The 27,302-nt window shown below is 45.6% G+C and overlaps 1 protein-coding gene across 1 annotated transcript; it reads left to right on the top strand.

Annotated features, from left to right (window-relative positions):
- Positions 1-17: 17 nt before the first annotated feature.
- Positions 18-26,944, top strand: iqsec2b (IQ motif and Sec7 domain ArfGEF 2b). Its single transcript, XM_046395585.1, is given in 15 exon segments — positions 18-1,847; positions 18,260-18,557; positions 18,662-18,979; positions 19,230-20,284; positions 20,400-20,561; positions 20,929-21,051; positions 21,145-21,311; positions 21,591-21,730; positions 21,839-21,964; positions 22,063-22,162; positions 22,254-22,415; positions 22,540-22,734; positions 22,983-23,032; positions 23,369-24,439; positions 24,442-26,944. Coding segments are annotated over 15 exon segments (4,737 nt in total). The 5' UTR covers positions 18-1,371; the 3' UTR covers positions 24,736-26,944.
- Positions 26,945-27,302: the final 358 nt, after the last annotated feature.

Below are 27,302 nucleotides of genomic sequence, written 5' to 3' on the forward strand. Positions count from 1 at the left end.
TGCGCTCAGAAGGGGGGGAAAAGCCGCACGCATCGCTGCAGTTGAGACGCTCAAGCAGCGAAACCTCTCTTGTTTCTGCGCCACCGCTAAGAAGAATTCAATGCTGCGCTCCTGCATGGATTACCGACCTGATAACAGCTTCAGCTCGTCTCAGATAAGTAGGAAATAACTCATCTTGCTCGTTTAAAACCGATTTCAGATCAGCGCCGAGAGCGGCAAACACAAAAGTGCAGTTTAAAGATTCGACAGCACAGCATATCGAGACTTTCGGGTTGTCAGAAAGAAAAAGAAATCCAGATAGTTTTTTGTCGCGTTTTATCCCCCAGATCAAGTGTTTATGAGTGCGTGACGTGGAAGAAAACTCGAGACTGCGTTATCCTCGGATGAAAAGCCCAGAGACACACAGTTTGGGAACTAATCTGAACTGAAAGCTCTGGGATGTAGTTTTGTCGGGGCAGAGGGGAGGGTTTGGACCTCGAGAATGAACTTAGTAAGCCTCCTCTGCTTACTTTGTGCGCCGTAAAGACACATCAAGCCATGGGTTGAAAGCGACGATGATAGACTGCGGGGATACTCAACGTGGGAGGGAGCAGAATTTTCTGAGTTATGTAATGATTGACAGTGCCTGATAATTAGTGGTCGATCATAAATAGCGTCACCCTCCCCCATTACCCCTATCCCCCCCCTTCCCCCTTGTATGTCGAGGAGGCTAAAGAGCCGGTGTGTTTGAGATGTTTTATCCGAGCAGGATGTGTCACAGGTCGGTGGATAGATTCATAATTCTTCTCGTTCCTCTGTGTGTTCGTTTGCCCAAAGAGCCAGCAAAGCAAGTACAAGTTCATTACTGAGTTTTAATCAGCCTCACCTTAGACAACACACATCTCTGTCACACCCTCATCCACACACACAGACACACAAAGCCATTCTCAATCTGTTTTTTTTTTCAATATTTGCTAAATGAATTAATATTCATCATGATGCCCCAAAATCTTGACCTGCTCCATGCTGATTTTGCGTGGTCTTTCAAAGCGACCGCGGTTTCGAGGGCACTCAACAGTGTGCTGAGCTTCTTTTTGAGCTTTGAACCCTTTTCTCGGCACTGCAACGTTTTTGACAGCTACTGAGATGTTATGATGCTCATTTTTGCTCTCAGATTTGGGGATATGTAGTCATTCTGAACTTTTCAACCTCTTAATCTCTGTGACTTCCTGTTTCTGAAGATCTGAAGACATTAGTTAATCCTCACTCAAGCCTTAGCTGGTCCCTCCCTCCCCCCCACTCATCAGGGCTGGTGGGGGGGGTGGATCTCGGCCCCACGGGGGTCGAAAGTGTGGTGGTGGCTGGTGGTGGTCATACCCCTAGAGGCCCACCATGGAGACCAGCCCAGAGAGCCCCAACCGGGCAGTGGAGTACCTCCTGGAGCTCAACAACATCATTGAGAGCCAGGCCAAGCTCCTGGAGACCCAGCGCCGGCGCATCGAGGAGCTGGAGGGCCAGCTGGACCGGGTCAGCCAAGAGAACCAGGACCTGAAGCAGGAGCGAGGCCCAAGGACGGGTGGCTCGGACACCCCCGAGCAGAACCACAACCACAGCCAGCCTCTGTCCCTTCCCATCCATCATGCCAGTGGTGGAGGTGGCAGCGGCGGTGGCGGCGGCAGCGGGAACGGTAGCACCTCGACAGCTCAGGTGACAGCTGGATCAGCCACAACACCAGGGCCCAGCAGGGAGAGGAGAACCCACACCAGGCTGACCCGAGGTCTCTCCTGTGGCTCCTCCACCACCGAGCGAGACCGTCTCGAACGCACCGACAGCACCGACACCAACGCCAGTTCCACCATTCGTAGAAAGTAAGTTCTTTCCTCCAGTGAGTGATGAGCTTCATGTTCGTGTTTGTGCAGGGATGTCGATGAAACTGTAGTGATGACCGCAGTCTTTGTGAGATCCAACGTGGCAGAACATTTACATGCTAAGCTCACATAATGACAGGTTGTATGGAGCTGCAGCCTTTCTGGTCACCAGAGCTAATCCTCACAGTAATGGGACTAAATGTAAGCAGTAATTTATTATTATTTTTTTTTTAATTTAAGTACACCACGACGAGGAAATGTGCACAGTGCTGGAGGATTATGGGTAGAGTGATAAGTGCTCAAGGTGTCCATTTCCTCATGCGGCGTGTGATTATGCCTGCAGAGGGTTTGATATGTGTCATGATGGCAGTCTATTATGCGAGGTGCGTAGGAGTTAAGAGCATAGTAGTATACTGAGGAAAAGACGAGATCTTTTGTGGCGATCTGAACTTTCTGGACTGATGAGACCCGCCTCCTGTGTATAAAAAATCTGACCACTGTTGGTTAAGAGTGGTTTTTGTTTTTCCTCCCTCTTTACTCTGAACTGTAGGTTGGTTGTCCTGCACCACCAGCTCAAGCCTGACCTGAACTTAGAGTGCTGCAAACACAGCTTTGGCAAACAGCAAGTGCATCTGTCCTCGCTTTTTTACTTAACCACGCACATACACAGATAGAGCCGGCTTTTGTTGCAGAAGCATTAAGCTTTGTGAGTAGGCAGCGATTCATGTGAAAAAGTGCACAGTGAAATGTAATGTTGCACTCCTAGCGACAGGAACCGTCGCTCTTTCTGCATACGATAACAATCGTTTCGGCAATTATTACTGGATTTTGCCCGTGAGCTGATCCCAATCCTCTTATCAATCACTGATTCAGACCTGACCAAATCCCTTATCGATTAGAGTTGTCTTTTCTCTCCGCCTGTCTGCCTCTCTGTCCCCATCCCCTCATCCCCGGGGGTGACTTAGTCATTACACAGAAGCACATATTAGTTATTTATGTAGGTGTTGAATGCAGTGATGAATTGCAGATGTAGATCTTGCTGATCCTCCCTTGTTAATTGCCTGTAGTGGTTGTAGCTGACTTTGGATTCGGGCTCAGACAAGCGCATCATATGAAGTGTCACATTTAATAAAGAGTCACCCGCGCAGTAGAGCCATATTGTCCCTGTCTGGCTGTGACTCAGCCTAACCCAAAACTGGCCTATTAGCTTAGGTCAGCGACAAAAGCCTGTCGTCTCATAGTGGATCAGATAAAAACAGGAATTTCTTCATCATCAGTGCATGCGATGCTCTAAATGTGACTCAGATCAGAGGAAGAGACAGAAGGAAGATGTGGGAGAGGGAAAAGATGACAAGGGGGAGGAAAGTGACTGAGCGACCTAACTCAGCGGGCCCCAGTCTAAAAGAGAAAAGGTGGAACACACACACTGATTTGCCATCTGTCAACAGAGTGTGTAAGAGAGGGAGGGAGAGAGGCGAGGGGAGTCTGGGCCAGAGAAGGCAAGGCTCAGAGAGCCGCCTTTGTTTTTGTCCAATTAGTTTTTGCTGCTCCAGTAGGAGCCCTCATCTCTGCCCCGTGCACTCTGTGCCTCAAATAACAATTTTGACTCTGGACAAGGAAACTGAATAAACTCGGCCCCATCGTTTTTTTTTTTTTTTTTTTTGTAGCCATGCGTGCAGCAACTGCATCAAAACAAAGTCTCCCTCCTCTTCTTTCTCCCAGCGGCATGCTGTAAACAGCTGTCCCAAATGCTACCCTATTTTGTTCCTCTCCTCCTGTTAATAGCAGTGTGAACAATGTGAGTCCGCAGCCTCCGGGTGAAATGACTTTTCACGTCAAGTCCCTCCTCCAAGAAGCAGCGGGGTCGAGGGCATCGCCTCAGCTTGCTGCGAGCGCGGCAGATGTTTTTGTTTTTTTTTTTTTGTGCTGTTGTTATTTTGGGAGAGGTCATGCAAGTGCATTTAATACAGGCCTATTCATGCATGTGTGTGTGTATCTTTATGTAATATATATGCTGGTGTGAGCGCACAAAACGTGTGAAATAGGGAGGTAGGTCCACACAGAATACATGAGAGATTAATTAGTGTGACCAGAGTATAATTACCACTAGCCTACGGGTGATAATTACTGCTGTGCGTGTATGTGTGTGTGTGTGTGTGTGTGTGTCTTTTTCTTGTGAGTGTGTATGTGTGCACAGTAGGTTACAACCTAGGATGTCCGTTATTAGACAGCTAATGTGACCGTGCAGTCTGCCTGCAGCCTGTCATGTTATGACGAGCTCTTGCTGTATGGGTGAGAGATTGCATCCTTCATTATGTGCTACTTACATGCAGCTGTCCTCATCCAGCTCACAGGATGAGAGGCAGGGGCAGCGAGAGGTCCTGGCGACGGCCCCACTGGTGCTGATACTCAGAGCAGTGTTATTATATAAAGCAAAAAAAAGAAAAAAAGACTGTCTTTTCCTTTCTTCACTTCACTTTCAGTGTCACAGTGGGAGTGTTCAGAAGCTCCAAAGAGCTTCTGCGAAGATGCTTGTGTCGCCGCTCGTCTCTTTATTCCCTCCATGCCTCCATCTATCTTCTCTCCAATGCGGGGCACTGTGGGCATGTGCTCGACTCTCTCTCAGAGTGACTTTAATTCAGTTTGGGGAATATGGAGAACGGTAATGGACTTTTGTTTCAGAAGGAGCTTAATTTGCTAATTTTGTGAAGCTCTACTGCACATAACCCCCCCCCCCCCCACATACCCTTTACAGCCCCCACTCCACCCCTTCTCTCTCTCTCTCTCTCTCTTTCTAGCTCTCTCTCTCTCACACATACCCACGTACACACACACACACACACACACACACACACACTCTCCCCCTCGCTGTCTCTGTTTCCCACTGCTGCAGATATGACTCAGAGAAGCTGCAGAAATTACTTTTGTGCTATTCTCCTTCTCTTCCCCCTCTTCGCTCACTCGCTCTTTCTGCTGCTCTCAACCTGAAGCACAGGTTTTGTTTTCGATTAGATTGATTGAACGTTCTTTCTTGAAGCTACTAACGCTTTCATAATATGTGGTAATTTGGGCATTTTTAGCAGTATTTTTGCACTCTGTGGTAGCAAAGAGATTGCGCAGATGTAATTTAGAGGAATGAAATGGCCCCCAGGGCAGATGTGGGGGGTAAGCTCAGCTGAGTTTCGCTGACCTGCTCTGCGTGATGTGATGGGAGCTAATCTGTTCTCTCCAAACTCACTGTGAGTTTCCAGAAGAAACACAGTGAGGCTGCAGCTGCCGTTTCTCCCGAGAACTCATCTCACATCTCACTCTCCTTTATATTTTCTATTTCAGGCTTTGTAGTGGATTAAAGAATGTTTAATTTTGGCCCCGAATTAAAATATTGCAGCAGCGCTAATGATTACTGTGATGCAGTTTAGCTTGACGTAAATTTAAATGATGGATGTGTGTGTGTGTGTGTGTGTGTGTGGGGGAGGCAAGTGTATGTGGGTGGTGTTTTTTTGCCTTCTCCTCTCCATTTCTGAGTGCAGTGAGTGTTCATGGATTCATACGGTGTGCGCAAATGAAATATCATACTCGCTTCCATTTATACTCACTCACGTGTTGCTCAGGATCCATGAAGGTACATATTTTTAAGCCTGAGTAACCCAGTGAAAAGTAAGTGCCTGCCTTTCATCCCCAGCGCAGACTGGCCGCTGACCTTGGCTGTATCTGCAGATGGTCATATACAGCACAGTGAGGCACTCAGTGTTTCACGCTGAATGCACAGACTCTCTTTGCGTGTCTTTACATGCGTGTCACATGGAAAAGCAGATGGATTCGCAGTCGGGTTTGGTGTGTTACGTCGGTGCCACGTCTCACCTGTGCGAGATGTGCCAACAGAAACGTGACACATCAGCGGGCAGACGAGACGGGCTTTGCGGCAGAATACAAACTCCTGCTGAAGTGTTCAGTTTACCATCCACAGTATGTTGAATTTCAGAGTCTCAGGCAGCTTGTTGTCATACCCCTGGACACAACCTTGCTCACTTCTTTACCTGCTTGTTTACAAATGTTTATTCACCCTCTGTCTGTGTGTGCCGACCAGGAGACAAGTGAATACCTGTAATGTAAAGTGAAACGTCCTTGGAACAGCAGTGCTGTGATGGATAGTTGCTGTGGAAACTGTAAAGCTGTCTTCAAGGCACTTACGATATTGTATTTCCCTCCCTCAACCTCACCTGTCCAGGGGTGGGAGGGGAGGGAGATAAAAGGTGCAGCCAGATATCCCATTCCTGACCCAACCTCCTCCCCTTCCCCTCCGCCTCTTGCCCCCCCCTCCCCCATCAGTTTGGTACAGCCTCTTTTGCTTTGTTTTAAATGGCAGCTGGGTGCAGATAATACTCGTGTCCAAGAAACAGCCGTGCTAAATTGACGCAGAGATTAGCAGTCTTGCTTTGTTATTAGCGAGGAGGGCAGAGCACTAATCCTTCAGTCCATTCATCAGTGGGTTGAACATCACTGTGGATCTAATGATGATCCCCCGTGGACTCTGTGGGTCAGCATTTGATTAACACAGGTGCACTTCCATAGTCTTTTCCCAGCTGCTACCACAAGGTTTTCCTTAAAAAGTCTAAATAATCTAACACCGAGTCCATTTAAATGTCTTAAACACTATCTTGCTTTTAAATGTGTTTTTGGGAAACATTTGCATTGATCACACTGTAAGAGAACTGCAGAACAAAACCAACAAGGAACCAACAACCTTAATGTGTACTGTACAACCCGGTCAGAACTGATCAGAGCACATCCTGCTCTCAGACGAGATCAGGCTCAGGAACAAATTTAAGCCCTCCTGCACCACGTGCATGAGAACATTTGAATTAAATTAACTTACTTTGCAAGTAAATCTTAGACTCTTTTTTTCTTTTCTTTTCTCTTTTCTTCTACATTCATGCCAGTCTTGAATTAAATTTGTTAAAACTTACAGAAACCTTACGACTTAATTCATTGTCTTTCCCGTTCAGATGCAGATAAGTGGCACTTCTGAGGCGGGATGTTTGTCAAACACGCTCTGTGGAGCAGAATAGGGAGACTGGTTACCGTGGGAACGCAGCGAGCTCTTCTGTGAAGAACTCTGTGGGCGAGAGACAGAACAGAGAAAGAGAGAGAGATGGAGAGAAGTGAAGAGAAGAGAGGGTAGGAGTGGGAGCAGGAGCAGGGTGAAAGACAGAAGCAGGACTGAATGACGGCTTGATGGGGATGGAGGAGACATACTGAAGACAGATGAGTGCTGCTGCGTTTTCATTTGTCACAGGTTACGGTTTGCCTTTCATTCAAAACTTAGGACGTGGTGACTCTGGCACGCAACCACAGACAGATTAGTCACGCGTTATGACCGGGATCTGTTTCAGACTTGACAGAAAAATCCCTTTGGTGAGCTGCAGGTGTATCGTTTTCTTGAATTACTCCCTCCGTGTCTCCCACGTCACATTCAAATGAAGTCTAATTGTTCTTCACTTGGGTGAATCATATCCCGTTCAAACACACACAGAGAGCTCACACACGTGTGCGCGCACACACACACACACACACACTCACAGGGTACAGCAGGTGCCTGGTGTGCGTAGCTGAATCGTAACTGTAACTGTGCCCCTCCTTTGTCAGTGCTTTCGCCTGGCACTCAACGCCAAACGCCCACACATGCAGTCCGCACTGTTGCCAAGCAGCAGGAGACTCAAGCTCACAGTGGAACGCAAGGGTGGTGGTTGTAGAAGGGAAAGAGACGTGAGGAGGGGGGGGTGCTGTGTATAAAAACACACTTAACTTAAGGCTACTACGCAATGCGTGCGGTTATCAAACATCTCTGTCAGCAGGAGTCGCGTGGGTCACGCGCTGGAGGTGGGATGACGCAGTGCGCGCCCACACTCTTATTTCATAGACAATGGCAAAAAAAAACCAAGAACAACAAAAAACCAGTGAAAGCAGAATCCGAAGTGGGTCGTACCACGGCTCAGTTGACCGGTAGTACCCCCAGAAAAGGCACGGGGATGTAAATGGAAGTGCTGTCTTTGGCTGTGGGCTGCTTCACCAAACAGTTGTTGTGGTGTGTAAGCATACATGGAGAAAAAAAAAAAAAAAAAGCCTGCCACAACGACGATGTCTTCCTGTGATCGCCGCATGTGAGCTTTGCTCCCACTCTCCTCGCTCATCTATACATAGTCTCTCCTACACGCCGACACCCCCGTGCCGCTGCACCGGTTCGAGGAAACACTGACTCCAGCAGCAGCAACCATCACTCCGGTTTCCATTTCACATTCCTCCTCCCCTCTCCATCCTTCTTCCCTCCGTTCCTCCTCTCTTGATTATTTTCACCCTTGCCCTCCTCCGTATTCAACCTCTCCCACTCTCATAGCTCGCTCTCCGCCCACTCTTCTTCCTGCCTCCAGCCTCTGTCAGCTCACTGCTTTAAATACACACTCTCCCAATGTACAGCTTTTTTCTTGGACTTCCTGTGCACTCTCATTAATATCTTTTGACATGTGATTCATATCTTGTTCTCTTCTTTCTTTTTTTTATATCATTTTGTTAGTCTGTGTGTTAATGACAAAAAAAAGAGAGATGTATACACATGAAGGGTGTGTGTGGGTAGTGTGTGTGTTTTGTTTTTCTATGGAGGAGAAGAGGAAGGAGGAAGACAACGGGGGCATTGTGAGTGTCTTTATGGCATTCAGGGATTCAAGCGTTACTGCTCATAAAGCAAAAAATTAAAAAAAAAATCAGATCCTAAATGAGCCTGTCAACTCATGCCACACTGGGCATTAGTTACTGTTGGTATAAAATACAAATCTTGGCAGAGCAAGACCGCACAGTGTGTACAAGCCCGGCTCAGGCTTACATAACAGCACCTCTGCCTCTCTTCGCATCTCCATCCAAAGCTGAACAGGTCAACGGGTTCACTTGTTGAGAATCTTTTGTTTCTCTGCGATACAGAGACTCAGTAAGGAGAAACTGACAACACGCAGGTCACGTCTAGTCAGGATATTCGCCAATGCAGAATCTGTGCTTGTAAATTAAGCCCGAAACCCTCACCGAGGTGCTGACTTTTAGCCTCCGTGTAATCTTTATAAATAGAAATGAACAAGGCGCTCTTGTTCCACACTCGGCTGTTAAAATAACCACTGACAGCTTATTCTCATTTAATTGGAACTTTTTATCATTTGCGCTAAGCAAACGAGCGCTCCGCCTACGTGATTATATCCTTTAACACTCTCATTTTTACCACCCTGGTTCCCCTGGGATTTGAAACCCTTTAACTCCTGCTAATAGCTCTACTCAACGTCCTAGACTTCTCCAGAAGAACATGAACTGTATTTCAGCTTATGTTGACTTGTGATATTCTGTAATTTTTTTATATTACTAACAAATCCCAATAAAAAGCCAAAACCAATCAGTCCATTTCTCAGTATTTCAAACCTCCTTGTCCAGTCTGTGGTTCAGTCATCAGCCTATTTTTTTCTCTAAACCTCCTACAGAAGTTGAGCCCTGAAACCTGCAGTATGTGATTTCTTTTGGCCACTTGGGGGCAGCAGAAACAAGCAGGAGACGGCACGTTGGCTTGTCCTCACCCACAAGATAACCTGGCAGAGTTGTTAACAAACAGTTGCTTAATTCTGCATGCAGCAGTTACGGAGCAACAGTATTTTTCATTTGGAGTCGTGTTTCCGTCCACCTGATGGTGGTTTTTTTGTCTCTAGCAGAAATATGTGGCTCTGTACCTGCTAGACTCACCACTGTGTTCACCAGTAAGCTGATAACTTTGTCTGCTGTTTGCTGCTGAGAAGGTCGGATACGATGGCATTTTGGCCAGCATGAGAGCGGTTAGACTGAATCGGTACAGTGATGTTGCAGCCCCAACAGCTGAACAATCAACAGAAACAATTGAAACTTGCTTGTAAATTGCCGTAAAGCTCGTGGCAGCGGCATAACTATGGTGATGCATTGCTATTTTAAACAATATTAATCATAGCAGACCTAAGAAATGCTCATTAGTTTATAGGGAATTGTAGTTTTTAGCCAAAGTGGCTCAACAAGGAGTAAGTAACTATATTTGTTGGGGACTATTTTCAGCAGCGGACCTCAGGGTGTTAGTGAATATTTACGGCAACAGGAGGGTGTTTGTGGGTTTGACTCAAAATAAACTACAACGTAATGAAGCAACATGTCACCCAGTGCAATTCTGGCTTATTGATGTGTTTTCAATCATTTTTGGGGTCACAGTGGAGCTCTGTGGCTCAAAACAAGCAGCACTTAGTTACTCTGATCAATTCGTTGTCGGTTTGTCTTTCCATGGGATTTCTTCACAGCAAAGAGAATTAGCAAACTTATCCTTTAACACGTGTCGAATAAAACTATTTAAAATTAAAATTAGATTTTTTTGATGCCACACTCATGTGAATAACACATTCTGAAAATTCACTTACACAGCTGGTCATTAAACAAGCTGGTAAGCTACAGTGGACGGTTGTGAAGTGTTGCAGCATTTCACTTCCCTTCTCACTCCCTTGGCTGCTTCTTGTCTCCAGCCCTGTGCCTCTCTGAGAGTGTTTCCATGCTAAAATGACAGGGACTGCGTGTCCTCGACAGCAGCTGGCCCCACTGAGAAACCAGCCATTTACATGCTAATCTCAACCACTGCTCGCTCACAATCTGCAGATGGAACATCTCTAATTCCTGCCCGAGTGGAGGGCTAGCCGAGAGGCTTTTGTGTTATATGTGCACTTTTGCCTGCATTACGGAAAGTGGTTTCACATTTTCATTCTGGATGATCCACAGAAGGACCCCAGCTATAGAGCAGTATGGAGCCTTATATAATCCATCCGGGCGCTTGGAGTTTCTCGCACAAAACTCTATTTAACAACTCTGACTAGGGGGATTTCTATGCACTCTTTATTTCCTATGCTTTCTAAAACCCTCACCTTGAGCTCTCCGCTCCTTCTAACACTCTAACACACCTGTAGCCCATTTTCCGTGAGCTGAAATCAACGAAGACCTGTGGTGTTTTCTGCAGGTGCGTCCCTTGAAGATGTTAGGCACTTTGCTGTCTGTAAAAATTGTCACACATCTACCTCTCTTTTCTCCTTTTGAATGTGTCATTCCTTGTACTACCATTGTCACTCAGTGACTTGTCACTATCAGTGTGCAGCTTCAAATCAGTGCTCTCTCTGTCTGTCTCTCTTTGTGTCTTGCTTTGTGCTTTGGCGCTGACTGTATGCATGTCTGTTTCTCTGCTTTCTCCGTGTGTGTGTGTGTGTGTGTGTGTCGTCCGCCTCTGGTCCTTCCTGTCAGTGTCTGGCCATCGTCTGTCTCGGGGCAGCCCACCTCGGCTCCCACCACGCCTACGGCAGCGGGCAGCGCTGCCTATGCCGCTCTGTTCCCCACCAGTCTGACTGTTCACAGCTTCGTCAGTCTACATCAGTACTGCTGCCCCTCTACTGACCAAAGCTTACAGCAGGAGGACAGGTAAGGGCCACCGCAGGGCCTCGGGACAGTGAGTACGGCACATCGAGAATCAAACCCCCTGCACTTCAACCAATCCCAAAGCCTGCTGACAAACCCCAGACCTCTCTCTCATACAGTGGCCTGTCACCATCACTTTCTTTTCATTTCATCCTTGTCTGCCTGCTTTAGCTTTCTGCACCCCCAGTTCTGGCTAAGAGTGTTTCTGTCTCCTACCACTCCCAGGTGTGACTAATAGCTAGAGATAGGCCTTCTACCAGCTTGAAAAACACACAGCTCCTCACCCTCTTTGCTGTCCTTCCTTCATTTATCCTCCACCTGATGCTGTGATTCTCAGGCACACCAGTGCACGATGCTCCAACACTGCCACCTAATGGCATTAGACAGCTGTGATGTACACACACTCCAGTAAACACCAGTTTTAATAAAGATGTCTGCTGTGTCCCTGTTTTAACTAAAAATGCAGCTCAGTTCAGGCTTTTTTACTTTCCACCTGCTTGCTTTTTTGTTTTCCTTCTCTGCATTTTGGTGTGTCTCATGCTGTTTTTCACCCTGTCCTCCTCTCTCTCTTTTTCTCTTTCTCTCTGCCTTATCTGTCTGCCTTCCTGCGTTTCTTTCCCGTGTCGCTTTCCAAGAGAGGAGGGTGAGGATGAAGGTGCCCATCAGTTCTGTTGTTCTGCCTCAGGCTGCAGTAGCCCCTCTTCTCGCTGAGCTGAGGTGTGACAACGACTCACTTGCCCATTTACCTGTGAAAAGACTATTGCAGTTTGTGGTACCAGAAAACGGAGACCTCACTGTGTACCCGTCAAACAACCTTTTCCAAGGATTTTAAGTCCAAAAGGAAAAAAAAAAAAAAACGGAAATGCATGCAACTTGTAGTCTGCACTATCATTGCTTTGTCCATGTGTAATCTGATTTATGCTTTCATTTATATTTTAAGCAATCTCGATGTTGTCTTTTCTCTGTATTGTGTTTGTTTCTTTTCCTGCAGCCTTATCAAGCTGTCAGAACGTATCATCATCGTCTGCTCATTACTGTCGCACTCATGCTTATCTCGGATCCACTAGTTGAGTCATGTCAGTTCGGATGTGCTCAGTAGTCACCATTTGTTATCTGTGCAAATCACTATACAGTCCTGTCACCAACCATTATACAATGTCAGAGAAGCTAGCCTCCTATATTATGTAAGTCATTAATTGTATGGAGTTTGTTCCTACACATCAGATAATTATTGCCTCATCTGTTATCATGTTTATTCAAGCCCCCGAAGAGATTTAGCTTGTTTATTTAATCCTGAACCTAAATAAAGATCACCAGACATGTCTGAAGGTGAAATATGCGATGCTGTACATGCTGTGTTGTTTCAGTCATGCCGGAATGTGGCTCGCACACACCCACCTCACTTGTCTCCGCCTAGAGCACAATGTACTCATCCACACGCAAAAACGAATTATAGAAATTCTATTTTAAGTTATGTGTCGATTGTGTGGCGCGCATAATCCCCGAATGGCAATGTTTTCCCCTGCAAAACGCACAGTGTGTACCTCATTATTGTTGGTAACCTGATTAGCATATTGCTGTAGTTGGTGAAATCCTGGTGTTTCCACTTGTGTCAGCTTTGGAAGAAAATCTGTTTCATGTTCAACCAAGAGTTTTCTAAATGTACAAAAGGAGTGTGTGGTCTTTCCTGTTGTTTCTCAGGACATTTATAATCTGCGTACACTGGAGCAATATCAACTACTGGACCTCAGAGAGCGTAACTGATGTACATCTAGGATACACAGGAAGTTATTACAGAAAATGCGCATTTATTTGGAAAATAAATGACAGTTCTTCACAGTGGTTATATCTCATCTCAAGTTACGTTGTCCATCTGTGCTGCTTCAACACACAACACATATGTCCTTGCTTTCACCTGCATTCATGAAGACAGCGCAGACATGCAGGTTAACCACTGTCCCTTGGGACATTTTTATCTCTAAAGCAGGATACAAAAACAGAAGAGAAAGCAACATGCATTTCTTATTTTTCTCCTCCCCCTTTTTTTTTTCAATAAATGAATGCCCTTCTTCCATGTGTCTCCTCGTCTGTTCCTAGTAGAACGTGGAGCGACATTTCTTGGTTTGCTTTGGGGTTGTGTAATAAAAGTGACTGTGCATGTGTCAGTGAGGGAAGAGCTGGGCAGGGTGAGGGAGGTTCATAGCTGTCAAAATACTGTCAAGAATGTAGCCTGTACAGCTTTTCAGGGCGAGCAAGAGCCAATGTGAAAGTACGTGTGTGTGTGTGTGTGAAAGAGTGCAAAAGAGCGAGAGAGAGAGAGAGAGGGAGAGAGGGTGTGTGTTTGTTATTACGCTGCTCCAGTTGGTGTGGGACCTTTCTCTGACAGTAGCAGCATGGTAAGAACTCAACTTTTCTTTCACTTCTAAAACTATCACAAAAGAGCATTGAGGTATGACGTCATGTGCTGCTCCCGTGTTTGGATGGTGGTCTACACTGCAGTGATGTAGTGCCTATGACTGGAGCTCACTGGTCTGTGTGCTGTGTCCATGAATCCTCAAAGACAGTAAAAGACAGGGAAACTGGTTAATACAAAGGATAAATGGTGTCTGCTGATGGTTAATAAGGGCCTTTTTCAGTTGTGCAACATGTCTTATGTTTTTATAAGAATGAAATAATTTGGGGAGAAACCGACACATTAATGGATGGGAAGATGAATGCCTTTGAGTACATGCCGTTCAGATGACAGGTCGCATATTTTTCAAAGTCTGGATAATCCGCTGTAGTGTGTCTGGATAGAATGCTGTAGAACACTTAGCATAATTGCTTCTTGAAATTTTAAAGAGAATTACTTATAACAATCAACACTTTGACAATGTTTTGTCATGTAAGTTTGTCAGGGTGATTTGTCAACCTCAGCGCAGGTCGGCAGTCAAGCACGTTGATGAGCGAGCGCAGACTCCACATGAGCCGAATCAGATGGGAGTGGATCAGTTTAAAAAACAAAAAGTATGCCGTTTGTCATTGGGAACGCTCTCAAAAATAGTGGATGCCACAGACAGACAAACAAGAAGTCAAGAAGTTGTTTACTTAAAGAGAGTTTAAATTATGATGTCCGCCCACCTGTGCATTTAAGATTTATCTCTTCATTCCTTCCTTGCTTCAGTGCCAGAGATTATCTGATAAGGTTGTGCTTACAAAACACTGCCGGATTTCAGCGACGTCGTCCCTGCAAACAATACAGTTGCACACAGCTTTAATCACTACCTGGATTCAACATGAAGGGCTTCCTCTGCTGATGAAACCACAAGCCCAGTTTGAGTTTCAGACTGTGGGGTTTGGGTCACAGAAAGAAGTGAACTCTGTGTGTGTGTGTGTGTGTGTGTGTGTGTTGGGACGCTCACAGTTCGAGACAGCAAAGTGGCAGAAGAGTGTTGGCGGTGGAGGAATGTGCCGTTTTGACCCATGAATGATTTGATTGTTTCCTTTTAGTTTGTCCATTTTATAGAATGGAATCACGAGTGACAGAGAGACTTCAGATTGTTGATTTATATTTAATGACAGAAAACATTACAAACACTGTGACACTGACGGTAAATGTTATCAAATCAAAAGACCTCAGATCTTGCTGTCATTCATTTGCATTGCGGAGGCTTTGAAACGTTGGCCAATAAGCTCTGAAACAAAGAGCGGAAAAATTGACACAGAAGTTGAACGTGAAGAGATTATTTGAGGGTTTGAGATAACTACACTGAGTCGATGCTCAGGTGGAAATGAGTCAACAGACAGGTCGATGCAATTATTGGCATCTCCGTGACAGGCAGCAGAGAGGTTAATCCCCCAGCCTCCATGTCCCGCTGTGGGTTCGATGGCACAGTCAGATCCACTGCTGCTCTTTCATACACACACTGTCAACACATCAATATTGTATGTGTGAGGGACAGCAGGCAAGACTGTACAGAGTCAACATTGTATTTTACTGCAAGCGCCGCCATTCACTTTTCAGTTTCTCTGATTGGCACTGTTGTCAATTTCTGCCCATGTCTTTTACTCTTTTAACACCACCACCGATCGCTCTTCTGTTTATGAGATTTCGAACCATCTGTTTCAGCTCCAATTAAATGGTTGGAGGTAGTGAAACTCTGGGTTGGACTTTATGAGGGAGCCTCTGGAGAGAACCTTTCTCTGGCACTGTAACAGGAACACAAGGTTTCTTACATAAGTAATGAGGTGCAGATGCCAGCTGCGATATGGCCACACTCATGTTTTATACAACAAACTTTTTACTCGTATATCATCCTCACCTTGTCTCTCACAGCATAGCACTTCCTGGCTCTTGCTGCGGGCAAAACTAAATGAAAAGTCTTGTTTAATGCATGCACACTTGGAAGTGGGTTGCAGGGCCTTGCACAGTGATAAAAAAAATCAATGGTGAAACAGAATTCATTTATTTATTTATTTTTTATTGTAAATATTTCACCAAACTTGGAGACTTTTAATGGGTATCTCTCTCAACTTGAAAACCTTCCCCCCAGCGCTCAGTGGAAGAAATTCAGATCTTGCAAAGGTCTTGCTGCATAAAAACTGTCACTGATGCAGTGTCTAGTCTAAAGGTTTTTATTATTTTATACTATTTTCCCTCTTTATACTCTGTGATCAGAAGGCAGTTGAGGTTTATAAGGATTTAGAGGTCAAATCAGTCCAAGGAACAGCTATGAATATTCAGAGACAGATTTTATAAAACCAGGCTTGTGGCCCCCTAATGTCACATTGAATGTATTTTAGCTTTGTGTGACTCAGTTCAATGAAAAATACCATCTGCTCCTGCTGATGTGCATGGCAGGAAGTTAGGGTGAAGCTGAGCCCCTGCATGTATCTACCTGTTGGCACCTCCTTAAAAGGAGCAGTTTTAAGGAGCTCTGAAGATGAAAAAATTCTATAGACGATTAATTCGGTCTTCCTTTTTTTCCACAAACTAACAAGTTCAGACGGTCCTGTACGTGCATGCTTCAATGTATTATTTTATCTAACAACACAAACATTGGGTAGAATGTCATTCAGAACCGGTGGAGCATCTCCAACACCCACCTCAATGGTGATAACAGTCAATACATTGTCATGGCAACTACGCTTCTCATCCTAACAACTGCCTCACCGCCCACAAAGGTCCCACAGCAACCGTCACCAAGCAACCCCCCCCCCCTCCCCTTCTCAGTTTCTCTATTTAAGGAGCAGAGGAGGAGGAATGATAAATGATGCTGCACAAAAAAAAAAAAGAAAACTTGTTGCTTGTAATTAATTCTCTAGAAACAAAGCACAACACAGCCTGTTAATGTAGTGATGGATTCCGTGCAAACAGTATGAATATAAATATGTGGATCAACTTGACTTGAATGTGTTGTTTTGCACTCTCCTGTAGATGTCAGAATTGTGTCTTTTTACCTCTGGGCTCTCGTGTTATGCAACATAATGGAGTTGTCCTCAGTGTTGTTGTTAGGCTCAACAATAATTTAGCCAGGTCATGCGTTGCTTGAAGGCACAGGATGTCCTGCTGAAAGACCCTACATTGTCCAACCCTTTTCCCCCCTGTGTACTCCTAAGATTCTGAGTCTTGGTGTATTAACTAGTATGTCTTTTTTGTGATTCGATATCACTTACAAGATCACACAAATACCTACAAGTTGTTTCCTTCTTCCCTGAGAAGTTTTGTCCCTCTGGCCTTGTTTACACCAAGTCAACTCTAACACAGGAAGTCTGTGCGAACCAATGGAGCAGTGACAACTCAAGGAAGGAGGGAGGAGGACATTAACTGACCCATTTAAGGCAAAAAATGGTCAATAAGGCACCATCCCAGTCCTACTTTGTCAACTGCAGTGACATGGGATTCAGAGCTTGAGAATAGCAGAAACCAAGTTGTGCCTTACCAACAAGGTTTGCCTATTTCATGGGCTGGAAGTAATGCTGCCTTGGACGGGGTACAGATGACAGAAGGGGGTGCGGCTAACTCAAGGAGGAAATGAAGGCAGGAGCATGTGCCTGCAGTTTTTCTCCCAAACACAGACTGGCCAATTGACTTGGGGTGGATTTTGTCTGGGCAAAAAGTACTAAGAGGACACTGGAGGATTTCTGGACTTACTTGAACCCTGATAAGTTTTGCGGCTATATCTATGCTCACTGCAAATGGGAACTATTCCATTTGAAACCAGCTAAACTTTATTGGAGATTTGGTTGCAAAAAATTAACAGCTTGCTCTTACTTCTGACTAACAGGCTGAGTGAGAGTGAATGTGGGAGGAGACTTTAATTGCATGCGTTTCGTCTCACGATATTTCTTAGTGTGCTGAAGTGCCCGCTTTACATCTGCTCCTGACATAACAACCTCGTCTTTCCCGTCAGTATGGTCTTGCTGGTATGTGACAGTGGAGTGCATTGATGACTCCTGAAAATGTGTTGTCACCACTGCGTTTGTCAGACGAGGACACACTGAGAGAAAGAAAAGAGACAGAAAGAGGGAACAAGAAAGTTAGAAGCATAAACATAAATGCTTGTGGTAGGCTTGGCTGAAAGTAGTAGTATATTAACTCAACCTCTGGGCTCAATAAAGGAAAGAAATCGAGGGCAGAGAACTTTATGGCTGCCTGATCTTCTGATAGATGAGCTGTGTTGTCTGAGTGTCAGGCTTTGAAGCAACAGGAATTTTAAAGTGACACAAGTTCACCATGAGTTCCACTAGGAGATGGTTATCTTCTCGCCGCTCTAAACTCTACATGTAAGTCCTTATATGTAACCTCGTCTGCGTGATATGGTGACTAAATCATTCATTCAGTCTCTAGTTTGCATTTAACACAACTGAAAGTGTGATATTTGTCAGGCTTATGACTTATGACTCATTCTAAAAGCTTCTGCTTTCTCTTGTAGTGTGGAGGGGGAGTCACAGTGTCCAGAGACGGGCACCCGCAAAGACAGCTCATTCGGCCAGACGCCGTACCTGCGTGGCTCAGAACGCTATACTGAGAGCAGCAGCAGCAGCGTACCCTCCGGATCCAGGGACCCTTCATGCGTGGCTGCCTCCAGTTCAGCCAGTTTGGCCTGGGCACTGCGAACACGCCACCAACCTGCAAGTCTCGCCCTCCGCAAGCAAGAGGAAGAGGAGAACAAAAGATGCAAAGCTCTTTCAGATAGTTATGAACTCTCAACAGATCTGCAGGATAAGAAGGTATCAGTGATGATGATGTTCTTCAGAGGATTTGTGTTGCATACAATATTTGTGCTCTTCACTGATTCTTTTGTTTTCTGCTTCTTCTTTCTACTTTTTGTCAGGTGGAGATGCTGGAAAGAAAGTATGGTGGCTCCTTTGTAAGTCGCAGAGCAGCTAGGACCATTCAGACAGCCTTCAGACAGTATCGCATGAACAAGAACTTCGAGCGCCTCAGAAGCTCAGCTTCAGAGAGTCGCATGACACGTCGCATCATCCTGTCCAACATGAGACTGCAGTATTCCTTTGATGAGCGACAGCCTCAGCAGCAGGCCCAGACACAAACAAACTTCACCCACAGTGTGGCCATAGGTCCTCCTCATTCCCCCGACACAGATCGCCCAGGAGACTACACGCACTTAGAGGACTCCTTCTCCAAACAGGTAACAGTGTAATGAGTTTACTGTGTGTTGTGTGCTTAATTAGGTTCTTTAGGTTCACTTATTTTAATGCTTTATGACATGAAAGTATCAAAGGTCTTTCCAGTGACTGAAAGAAAAAGCAAAAGGAGAAAGGAAGAGAATGCGGTGCATTAGAGCCAATAGACAGTCATGTAACAAATGCACTATAGTTAAGTTTTACCATCTGAAATTTATGATGCTGAAATCTTACCCCGCATTGTGTTCCCTATAGGTCAAATCCTTAGCTGACTCCATAGACGATGCCCTTACCTGCCGCGCGGGTCGCGAGGACTCCCAGGAGGGCAGCAGGGAAGGTGGAGGGATTAGTGAAGACTTTGGGGAGTGTGTGTGGAGCAGCAGCAGCAACCCCTCCTCCCAAAGAGGTTTGGGAGAACGAGCCAGGGGTGCCGGAGGAGGACTCAGTATGCATGGTGACAGCACCGCCACCTCGTACAGTGACGTCACCCTTTACATGGACGATGGCATGCCCTCATCCCCCCTGTCTCTGGATCGGGCGCCCAGTAGCACAGATACAGAGTACTGGGGCCCCGGTGGTGGTGTCGGAGGACGTGAGGACAGCAGGGACACAGAGGGAGGGGGCAGCAGTAACAGTCGGCGCAGCACCCCATGTACAGAGTGCAGGGACTATCGTTTACGGGGCGCACATCTGCCCCTCCTCACTATTGAGCCGCCCAGTGACAGCTCAGTGGACATGAGTGACCGCTCAGATCGTGGCTCTCTCAGCAGACAGCTGGTCTATGAGCAGGAGCCTGGGGTAGGGGCTGGCTCCCCTCAGGGAACCCTCAAACACTCTCCCAACACAGGCACTCGCCCTTCCTCCACAGCAGCAGCCCAGGGTCAGACCCGGGCCCCTGGCAGACCTATTCCGACACACATCCCTCACCAGGTGGCAGCACACCACCACCATCACCACCACCCTATCCACCATCATCAGTACCCTGACACACCCTCTTCGTCGTCCTCCCCGCAGCAACCCCCCACCACACCTCTGTCCTCCTCCTCCTCTACAGCTCTGCCCCCTGGTGGTCTTGAGCAGCCGTGCTGCTCGGATGGAGACAATGACTCACTCAACTCCACCACCAACTCCAATGAAACAGTCAACTGCAGCTCTGGCTCCTCATCGCAGGACAGCCTGCGGGAGCCTCTTCCACCTCTGGGAAAACAGACGTACCAGAGAGAAAGCCGCCATAGCTGGGACTCCCCGCCCTTCAACAGCGATGTGGTACAGAGACGCCAGTACCGCATAGGTCTCAACCTCTTCAACAAGTAAGATGCTTGTAGTATTAATCCATAGAGGTGCCCATGACAGTGTACTTTCAAGATGATCACACAATTACACCGGTTAAAGTGTTGTGAGAATGCTCTTTTTCACTGACTATAGGAAGCCAGAGAAAGGGATCCAGTACCTGATAGAGAGAGGTTTTGTATCAGACACTCCGGTTGGGATTGCTCGCTTCATCCTGGAGAGGAAGGGCCTCAGCAGGCAAATGATTGGAGAGTTCCTGGGAAACCGACAGAAACAATTCAACAAAGATGTTTTAGAGTGAGTATCGGAATAGAAGGCACAGAAGTGGCGGGGGTTTTGTTTTTTTCTTCTTCTTTTTTTTTTTTTTTTTTGCAAATGGCGGTTTTAATAGATCAAACATAACAGAAGACAAAAACATCAGAAAGATCCGCACATGCGTTTTCTAAGTATATGTCAGTCCAAACACAGAGAAGCATGTGTGATCACATTTCAGCTCACGTATTTCATGCTAAGTCTAAATGGATGCAAGCTTAAGGCAAACCTGATTGCCTCCCCACTCATACAAACAAGGTATGCTTTTGACATGACAGGACCAGTGAAAACCAAGTTTCCAGGTTGTACGAAAGGTGAGGCCACGCTGTGACCTCTCCTGTGTGTGTTTCAGCTGTGTGGTCGATGAGATGGACTTCTCAGGTATGGACCTGGATGATGCTCTCAGGAAGTTCCAGGCACAGATCAAAGTGCAAGGAGAAGCCCAAAAAGTGGAGAGGCTAATCGAGGCTTTTAGGTTTGTATGCATTGGATAGAGCTGGTTTACAACAGAGGTAGCCCTGAGCGATAGATAACTCGTTTGAACATGTTGTTTCTGTCTCTTGTGCAGTCAGAGATACTGCGTGTGCAATCCGACCCTGGTTCGACAGTTCCAGAACCCGGACACCATCTTCATCTTGGCCTTTGCCATAATCCTCCTGAACACAGATATGTACAGTCCCAACGTCAAAGCTGAGAGGAAGATGAAACTGGAGGATTTCATCAAGAATTTAAGAGGTGCTGCCAGACAGAAAGACACAAAACAAACACATATATGAAAGGCATTTTAGGCACCATCAGTGTATGCATTTCTGACTTCAGAGATACCTGTGGCTTCAGGTGGACTTTAAGTGTTGATGTTTAGCTTTCAAATACATCTTTCTCCCTTTTGTGTGGCAAAACTGTAAACATCAGAAGACTTTTGGCATCAGGCACTCTGTATAATTTGTGATTTGTACAGTGCAGTTTTGATAGGCATCATTTCCTAAACCCCCCTTTTCCCTGTCTCCAAACAAGGCGTGGACAATGGTCAGGATATTCCCAGGGACCTGCTGGTTGGGATTTACCAGCGGATACAGAAATGGGAGCTACGGACCAATGATGACCATGTGTCCCAAGTGCAGGCGGTGGAGAGAGTCATTGTGGGCAAGAAGCCTGTTAGTTTTTTAATTGAATAAGGAAATGCACAGGGATTTGTAATACAGTATGTTGTCATGACTAGTTATAAGTTTGTTAATTTAGTTGTACTGCGTTTGTCTATATAGGTGCTGTCCCTTCCCCATCGTAGGCTGGTGTGTTGCTGCCAGCTGTATGAGGTTCCTGACCCCAACAGACCTCAGAGGACAGGAGTCCACCAACGAGAGGTCTTCCTCTTTAATGACCTTTTGGTGGTAAGACTCACGTCAAGTACTTTTTAAGACATAGCAAGAAAAAATATCAGTTTCATTTGAAACGTGCATAATAAATATATCCCATCTATGTGCACCAGGTGACCAAAATCTTCCAGAAGAAGAAAACTTCAGTCACTTATAGCTTCAGACAATCTTTCCCTTTGGTTGAGATGCAAGTGCACATGTTCCAGAACTCATGTAAGAGACCACTGCTCCTTTTACACATTTTCACTCTTTTTACATTCAGTGATAACTAAGTATTTTGTGTCTCTCCGTTTGTGTCTCTTAGACTATCCTCATGGTATCCGTTTGACCTCAGCAGTCCTGGGTGGGGAGAGGAAGGTTCTAATTGTCTTTATGGCTCCCAGCCAGCAAGATCGCACCCGCTTTGTTAGCGACCTCAGGGAGAGCATCGCTGAAGTGCAAGAGATGGAGAAATATAGAGTTGAATGTAAGTACCCCATCTGCTGGTCATTATGTACTCTGAACTTTAACTTTAGTGAGAGTTCTTTTTTACTGGACCATGTCTCCCTCTCATTTTGAAGTCCCCCGGTGCCGTTTGTGTTTATTTACAGCGGAGTTGGAGAAACAGAAAGGTGTGATGAGGCCCAGCTTGCTCAGTGGAGGTGTGGTAGGAGGAGGCGTAGGTGTGAAAAGCGATGTTGTGAACGGTACCCTGGGAAGGACAAGTTTTGATGACAACTGCTCTGTGGGTGAGGGTCTCAAACGCACAGCGCTCAGCTCATCTCTCAGGGACCTATCGGAGACAGGTGAGCCAATGGCCCCTCAGAGACAGGGTCAATTCCATTTCTTTCCTGTCAGCTGGGTTGAACTGGGTATCACAGCTTCTACAGTTACTTTGTTTTCTGTTTCTATTGCAACACGCTGTTCTTCTTTCCCACTGACATTCTGATGCAGCTTATGCAGTTCATATCTCTTTCCAAAAAATGCAAACAAACTTCATCCTTCATTTCAATCTTCTTTCTTTGCTAACCTGACTCTTCCCGGTGGGGTGCAGGGAAACGTGGTCGCAGGAACAGTGTTGGTTCTCTGGACAGTACCATGGAAGTAAGTCTGAAAGATTCGATGTCGACCTTTAACCTCCTTTAATTGGCCTGCATTTCCCCTCAGTGGTGCTTCATCTTCACAAGCACACTCAATGCGTGTCAGTGTGCATATAGATGGTGTGTGTGCATGTACCTGTATGTACGAGTATCCACATGTACCTGTCTTGTTCCTGACATCTTATGCATGGCTGCGTGTGTTCACATTTGCCGAAGCACCATCAGATAGAGATGTGTCTTCTGTGTGTGTACCTCTGTAATCCAGTAAGTGGGTTCAGGGGCTGCAGTGCAATCCATCAGTGATTTTCTTCTAAAGAATGATGATGGTTTATTCTCCCAGGGCTCCATCATTAGCAGCCCTCAGCCTCACCAACGCTATCCAGTGCCAGGTGTGATGCCTGGCTGCTATGGAACAGAAGACTTCCGGCCTCACCGCCCCATCCTGAGCCCCGGAACGGGGGTGGGGGGTGGGCCGGGGCAGCAACATACCACTGCTGGGACAGGAGTTGGGGGAGTCTCCAGCAGTGTAGAGAGAGCAGGAGCGGGGAGCGGCCCTGGGGGGAGCACCAGCAGCAACAACAACAGCAGCGGCTCCTTCCTGGGATCCCTATTCGGCAGCAAACGCGCCAAACCACCAGGGCCCCTTATTCCACCGGGGCCACCCTTCCCCGCACCTGTCCCCCCACCGACTACGGGAGGGCCCCCTCCTCACTCCCCTTCATCTCTGTGCCAGATGGACGGTGGGCCTTCCAAGATCCAGGCACTGCACGCACAGTACTGTCACGCGGGCACCGTGCAGCCTCCACCACCTTACTACCATCACCATCGCTACCACGTCCAAACTGTCCCTCCTCCTTTGCAAGGCATATCCCCTCATACTATACAGAGAGGCCCGCTACCCTGTCGTCCACCGCTTGGCCCCCCACACGCCCAGCACCCGCAGCTGGCCCATCTCTCCCAGCTATCCCAGCATGGGCTTCCGGGTCGTTACGGCAACATGGTGGTGGGATGTCCCCCCCCCCTTTCTCCTCTCTCCCAACACTCCCAGAACCCACAGTTCGCCCTCTACCACGTGCAGCCCACACACTCCATCAGAGGGGGCGGCGGCCCTGGTACCAAACTTCCACTAACCTTGTCTCACTCCCACCCGCACCCCCACGCACACTCCCAAACCCACCCCGGACACGTGCACACACCACACCCAGCCAGCCATTCTACCCACCAAACACACTTCATATTCGGCACTCTGCCCCACAATCTACCATCCGCATCCGTGAATGCGCATCACGCAGCCTCCGCCGCCCCGTATCTGCCCCAGTACCCTCCTCTCTCTTCCATCCCGCCTCCCCCACCACACTCCCCTTTACCCCCCCCTTCGTCCCCCCTTACCCCTCTTACACCTCTCTCCCCTCACCCCCCCCAGCACCCAGGGCAGCCTCAGCAGGGGCCGCAGGTGACGGGGGCTGGAGCGACAGGTACAGGGGGCAGCTCCAAATCCAAGCCTATCAACCGGATAAGTACCGTGGTGTGAGCAGGATGTGGGGCCCCAGGGGCCAGAAGTCAGATTATAGAATAGAGGAGTTTGGCAGAACTAGGGCTAGGACCAAGTCTGCCAGGACAGAAGGTAACAGCAGCAGCAGTAGTGACAAGAGGAAACGCAGCTTGCTTCGTCTCTGTTACTTTCACCTCCGTTTTCCACATATGTAGGTGGAAATAAAAAGCACAGCTAGAGTCAAATAGCATATAGACACATCTCTGAAACCTGCACACAGATACAGAAACATACGCACATCCACAAATTTCCACACACGCTATCAGAAAATTCTATAGCCATATAATTTAAGATGAGATTAAATCTTTATCTAGGTATATTGCCTCAGTTTTAATTGTTTGAAGTCTAGTTGAGTCTGTATGAGACTATTTACATGTACAGCACCAAGATAATGTGACAATGGAAAACAGAAGACCATATATATATCCAGCTGCTTATGTGGGGATGTAAATAAAGACTAAGCTACCAAATACATTCAAGCGGAGTTTGGCATAAAAAAAAAAACATGCCCCTTGACTTTGCAATAATTTACTTGGCTTCATGATGTCCCCGTCCATTCTTGCAGGAACTGCTTTGCTGACAAGATTTTTTTTTCTTTCCTAAAGAAGACCTCAGATGTGTTGCTTTGTCTTAAACTTGTAAAACCAGTGCAGTTTCCTGACAGTCTTTTGCTTAATGGTCTTTTACATGTCAAAGGGAGCCACCTGGCTTTATAATGCATTCCTCGTGGGGTACGGGAATTAAAGATACAATCAATAATATATTTTGAATGTTTCTGAAGCTTCTCGCTGTTTTATTGATATTATAATATACCTGCTATGAGTATGATGAATATTGTCCAACAATTGTTTTGATCAGTGATTAATTATATCAGCAGATGTTTGTACATGGTTATAGAGAGTATATGCACATATAAATTCCCTCAGTTTGCCATAGCCACTAGAAGGTGTTCTAATATGTGAAGTGTGATTTATTTCCATTGTACCATGATTTCCATTGAGTTTTTAATGATTAGTATTATTGATTGTTGAAAATAATGAATGAGGTTTAGTTTTGTTCAAATTGTTTTGAACACCAACAATATTCTTCTTTTACTGTTTTGTTTTGATGTGAGCAAACAAGTGCACAGTTTCTCTAATGGGATGACAAGCAAAACTTGAACTTCCTGAATAGAATAGAGTTCATGTTTCAGTTTTTATATTTATTAGACTCCCCATACTGGAAAAAAAACATGGTTGTGGAAATTGGGAAAATACCTGGATTTTGGAAGATTCCTTCCCTTCATCGTGTTACAGGGCACCTATGCTCACTTCCTCATAGTCATCAGATTTAGTCATTGTGTGTGGCTGTTTTTTTGTTTTTTCTTTTTGTTGATTTTTTTAAGAAGCACGCTTTTACATGAGGTTTTGTGGTTTTGCACACGTGATGTCTTAAGTCAGAAATGGCCTTCTACTAATCCTCCCTCTTCTGCCACTTTTAGAAATCTTTTATTACCTTTTCTGATGCCATGGCATCTTGCTGAGGGCTCCTTGCTCAAAATCCTAACAAGAGTCAAGAATGTAAAATAGCCTACAGGTAAATACTGTATTTCCCCCTGTTTTACTATGGGCTTTGTGTAAGTGTTGCCCCTTTTGCTACTGCATTTTTTGAGGTTGTAATTGAGCACTGATGTGAATTACTTTCAGTGCCATTGATTACCAAGGGAAAACTACATATATCTGATTTAGGAGAGAATGAATAGATGAGGACAAAGTTAAAAAAAAAAAAAATTAAAACTTTATGGAACAAGCTACTGAAAGAGTTTATGAAATTGAAGAAGATATGATCCTCGAGTAAAGGATTTTAAGGAGGTTTGGAGAGAGTCAAGAATGTCAGCTGAAGATTTTATAAGTATGTGTTGGCTAGCCTTTTCTTTTTATGGTGTCCTTTTTGACTCTTCTTGCATGAATATATCTGCACTTACTGAATAGATTGTACTGTATAAATCTGAATGTACATATTACACTATACATAGGCTTCTTATCATAATTATGGGATGAACTACTCCCATCTGTATTCAGGTGCGTGCATGTGAGTGCCACTAAGTATGTACATATAAAAGAAGGACAGGGATAGGAGATGTGGGCCAAAAGGAATGTTGACTTCTTTTTCTTTTCTTATTATTTCAGACTGAAGGTGAGAGAATGAGTTAATGTGATAAATTAAAGCCTAAAAAAAAGTTTATGTCAGTGCACTATTGATATCATTTTAGACAAATGATTTCAATTTTTTTTCTTTGTGTATGTAATATGTGTACTGAAAGAATAGAGAACTGAGATGTGAATATTTATTGCTTCTGATAAATTAAAGTGTCCTTGCAGTGAACATGTCTGTGTGTACTTTTTGTATAACTTTATGTCACCTTCTACCAACATTATAACATCAGCTAACCTTATCAGATAAAGATAACTATTAATTATTTATTATTAAAATCTACGGAAAGATGTAGTCTATTTGATTATGAATACTCACATAATACAGAAAAGCTTAAAATAATTTTTAACACTGAAGTGGTGGTGGTCTATACTTCAGCAGAATTTCATTACTTTTACTATAATTGGGTACAAAATATAAAGCGGAAAAAAATAAACTAACGTAATGTCAAATTTGGAGGGATAGCAAAACTTAACTTTAGAATTGTATACGGCCAATTAGACATGCAGTGTTACGTAATAATATAAAA

This window comes from Scatophagus argus, chromosome 8 (assembly GCF_020382885.2).
Source record: "Scatophagus argus isolate fScaArg1 chromosome 8, fScaArg1.pri, whole genome shotgun sequence".
NCBI classification, from domain to species: domain Eukaryota; kingdom Metazoa; phylum Chordata; class Actinopteri; family Scatophagidae; genus Scatophagus; species Scatophagus argus.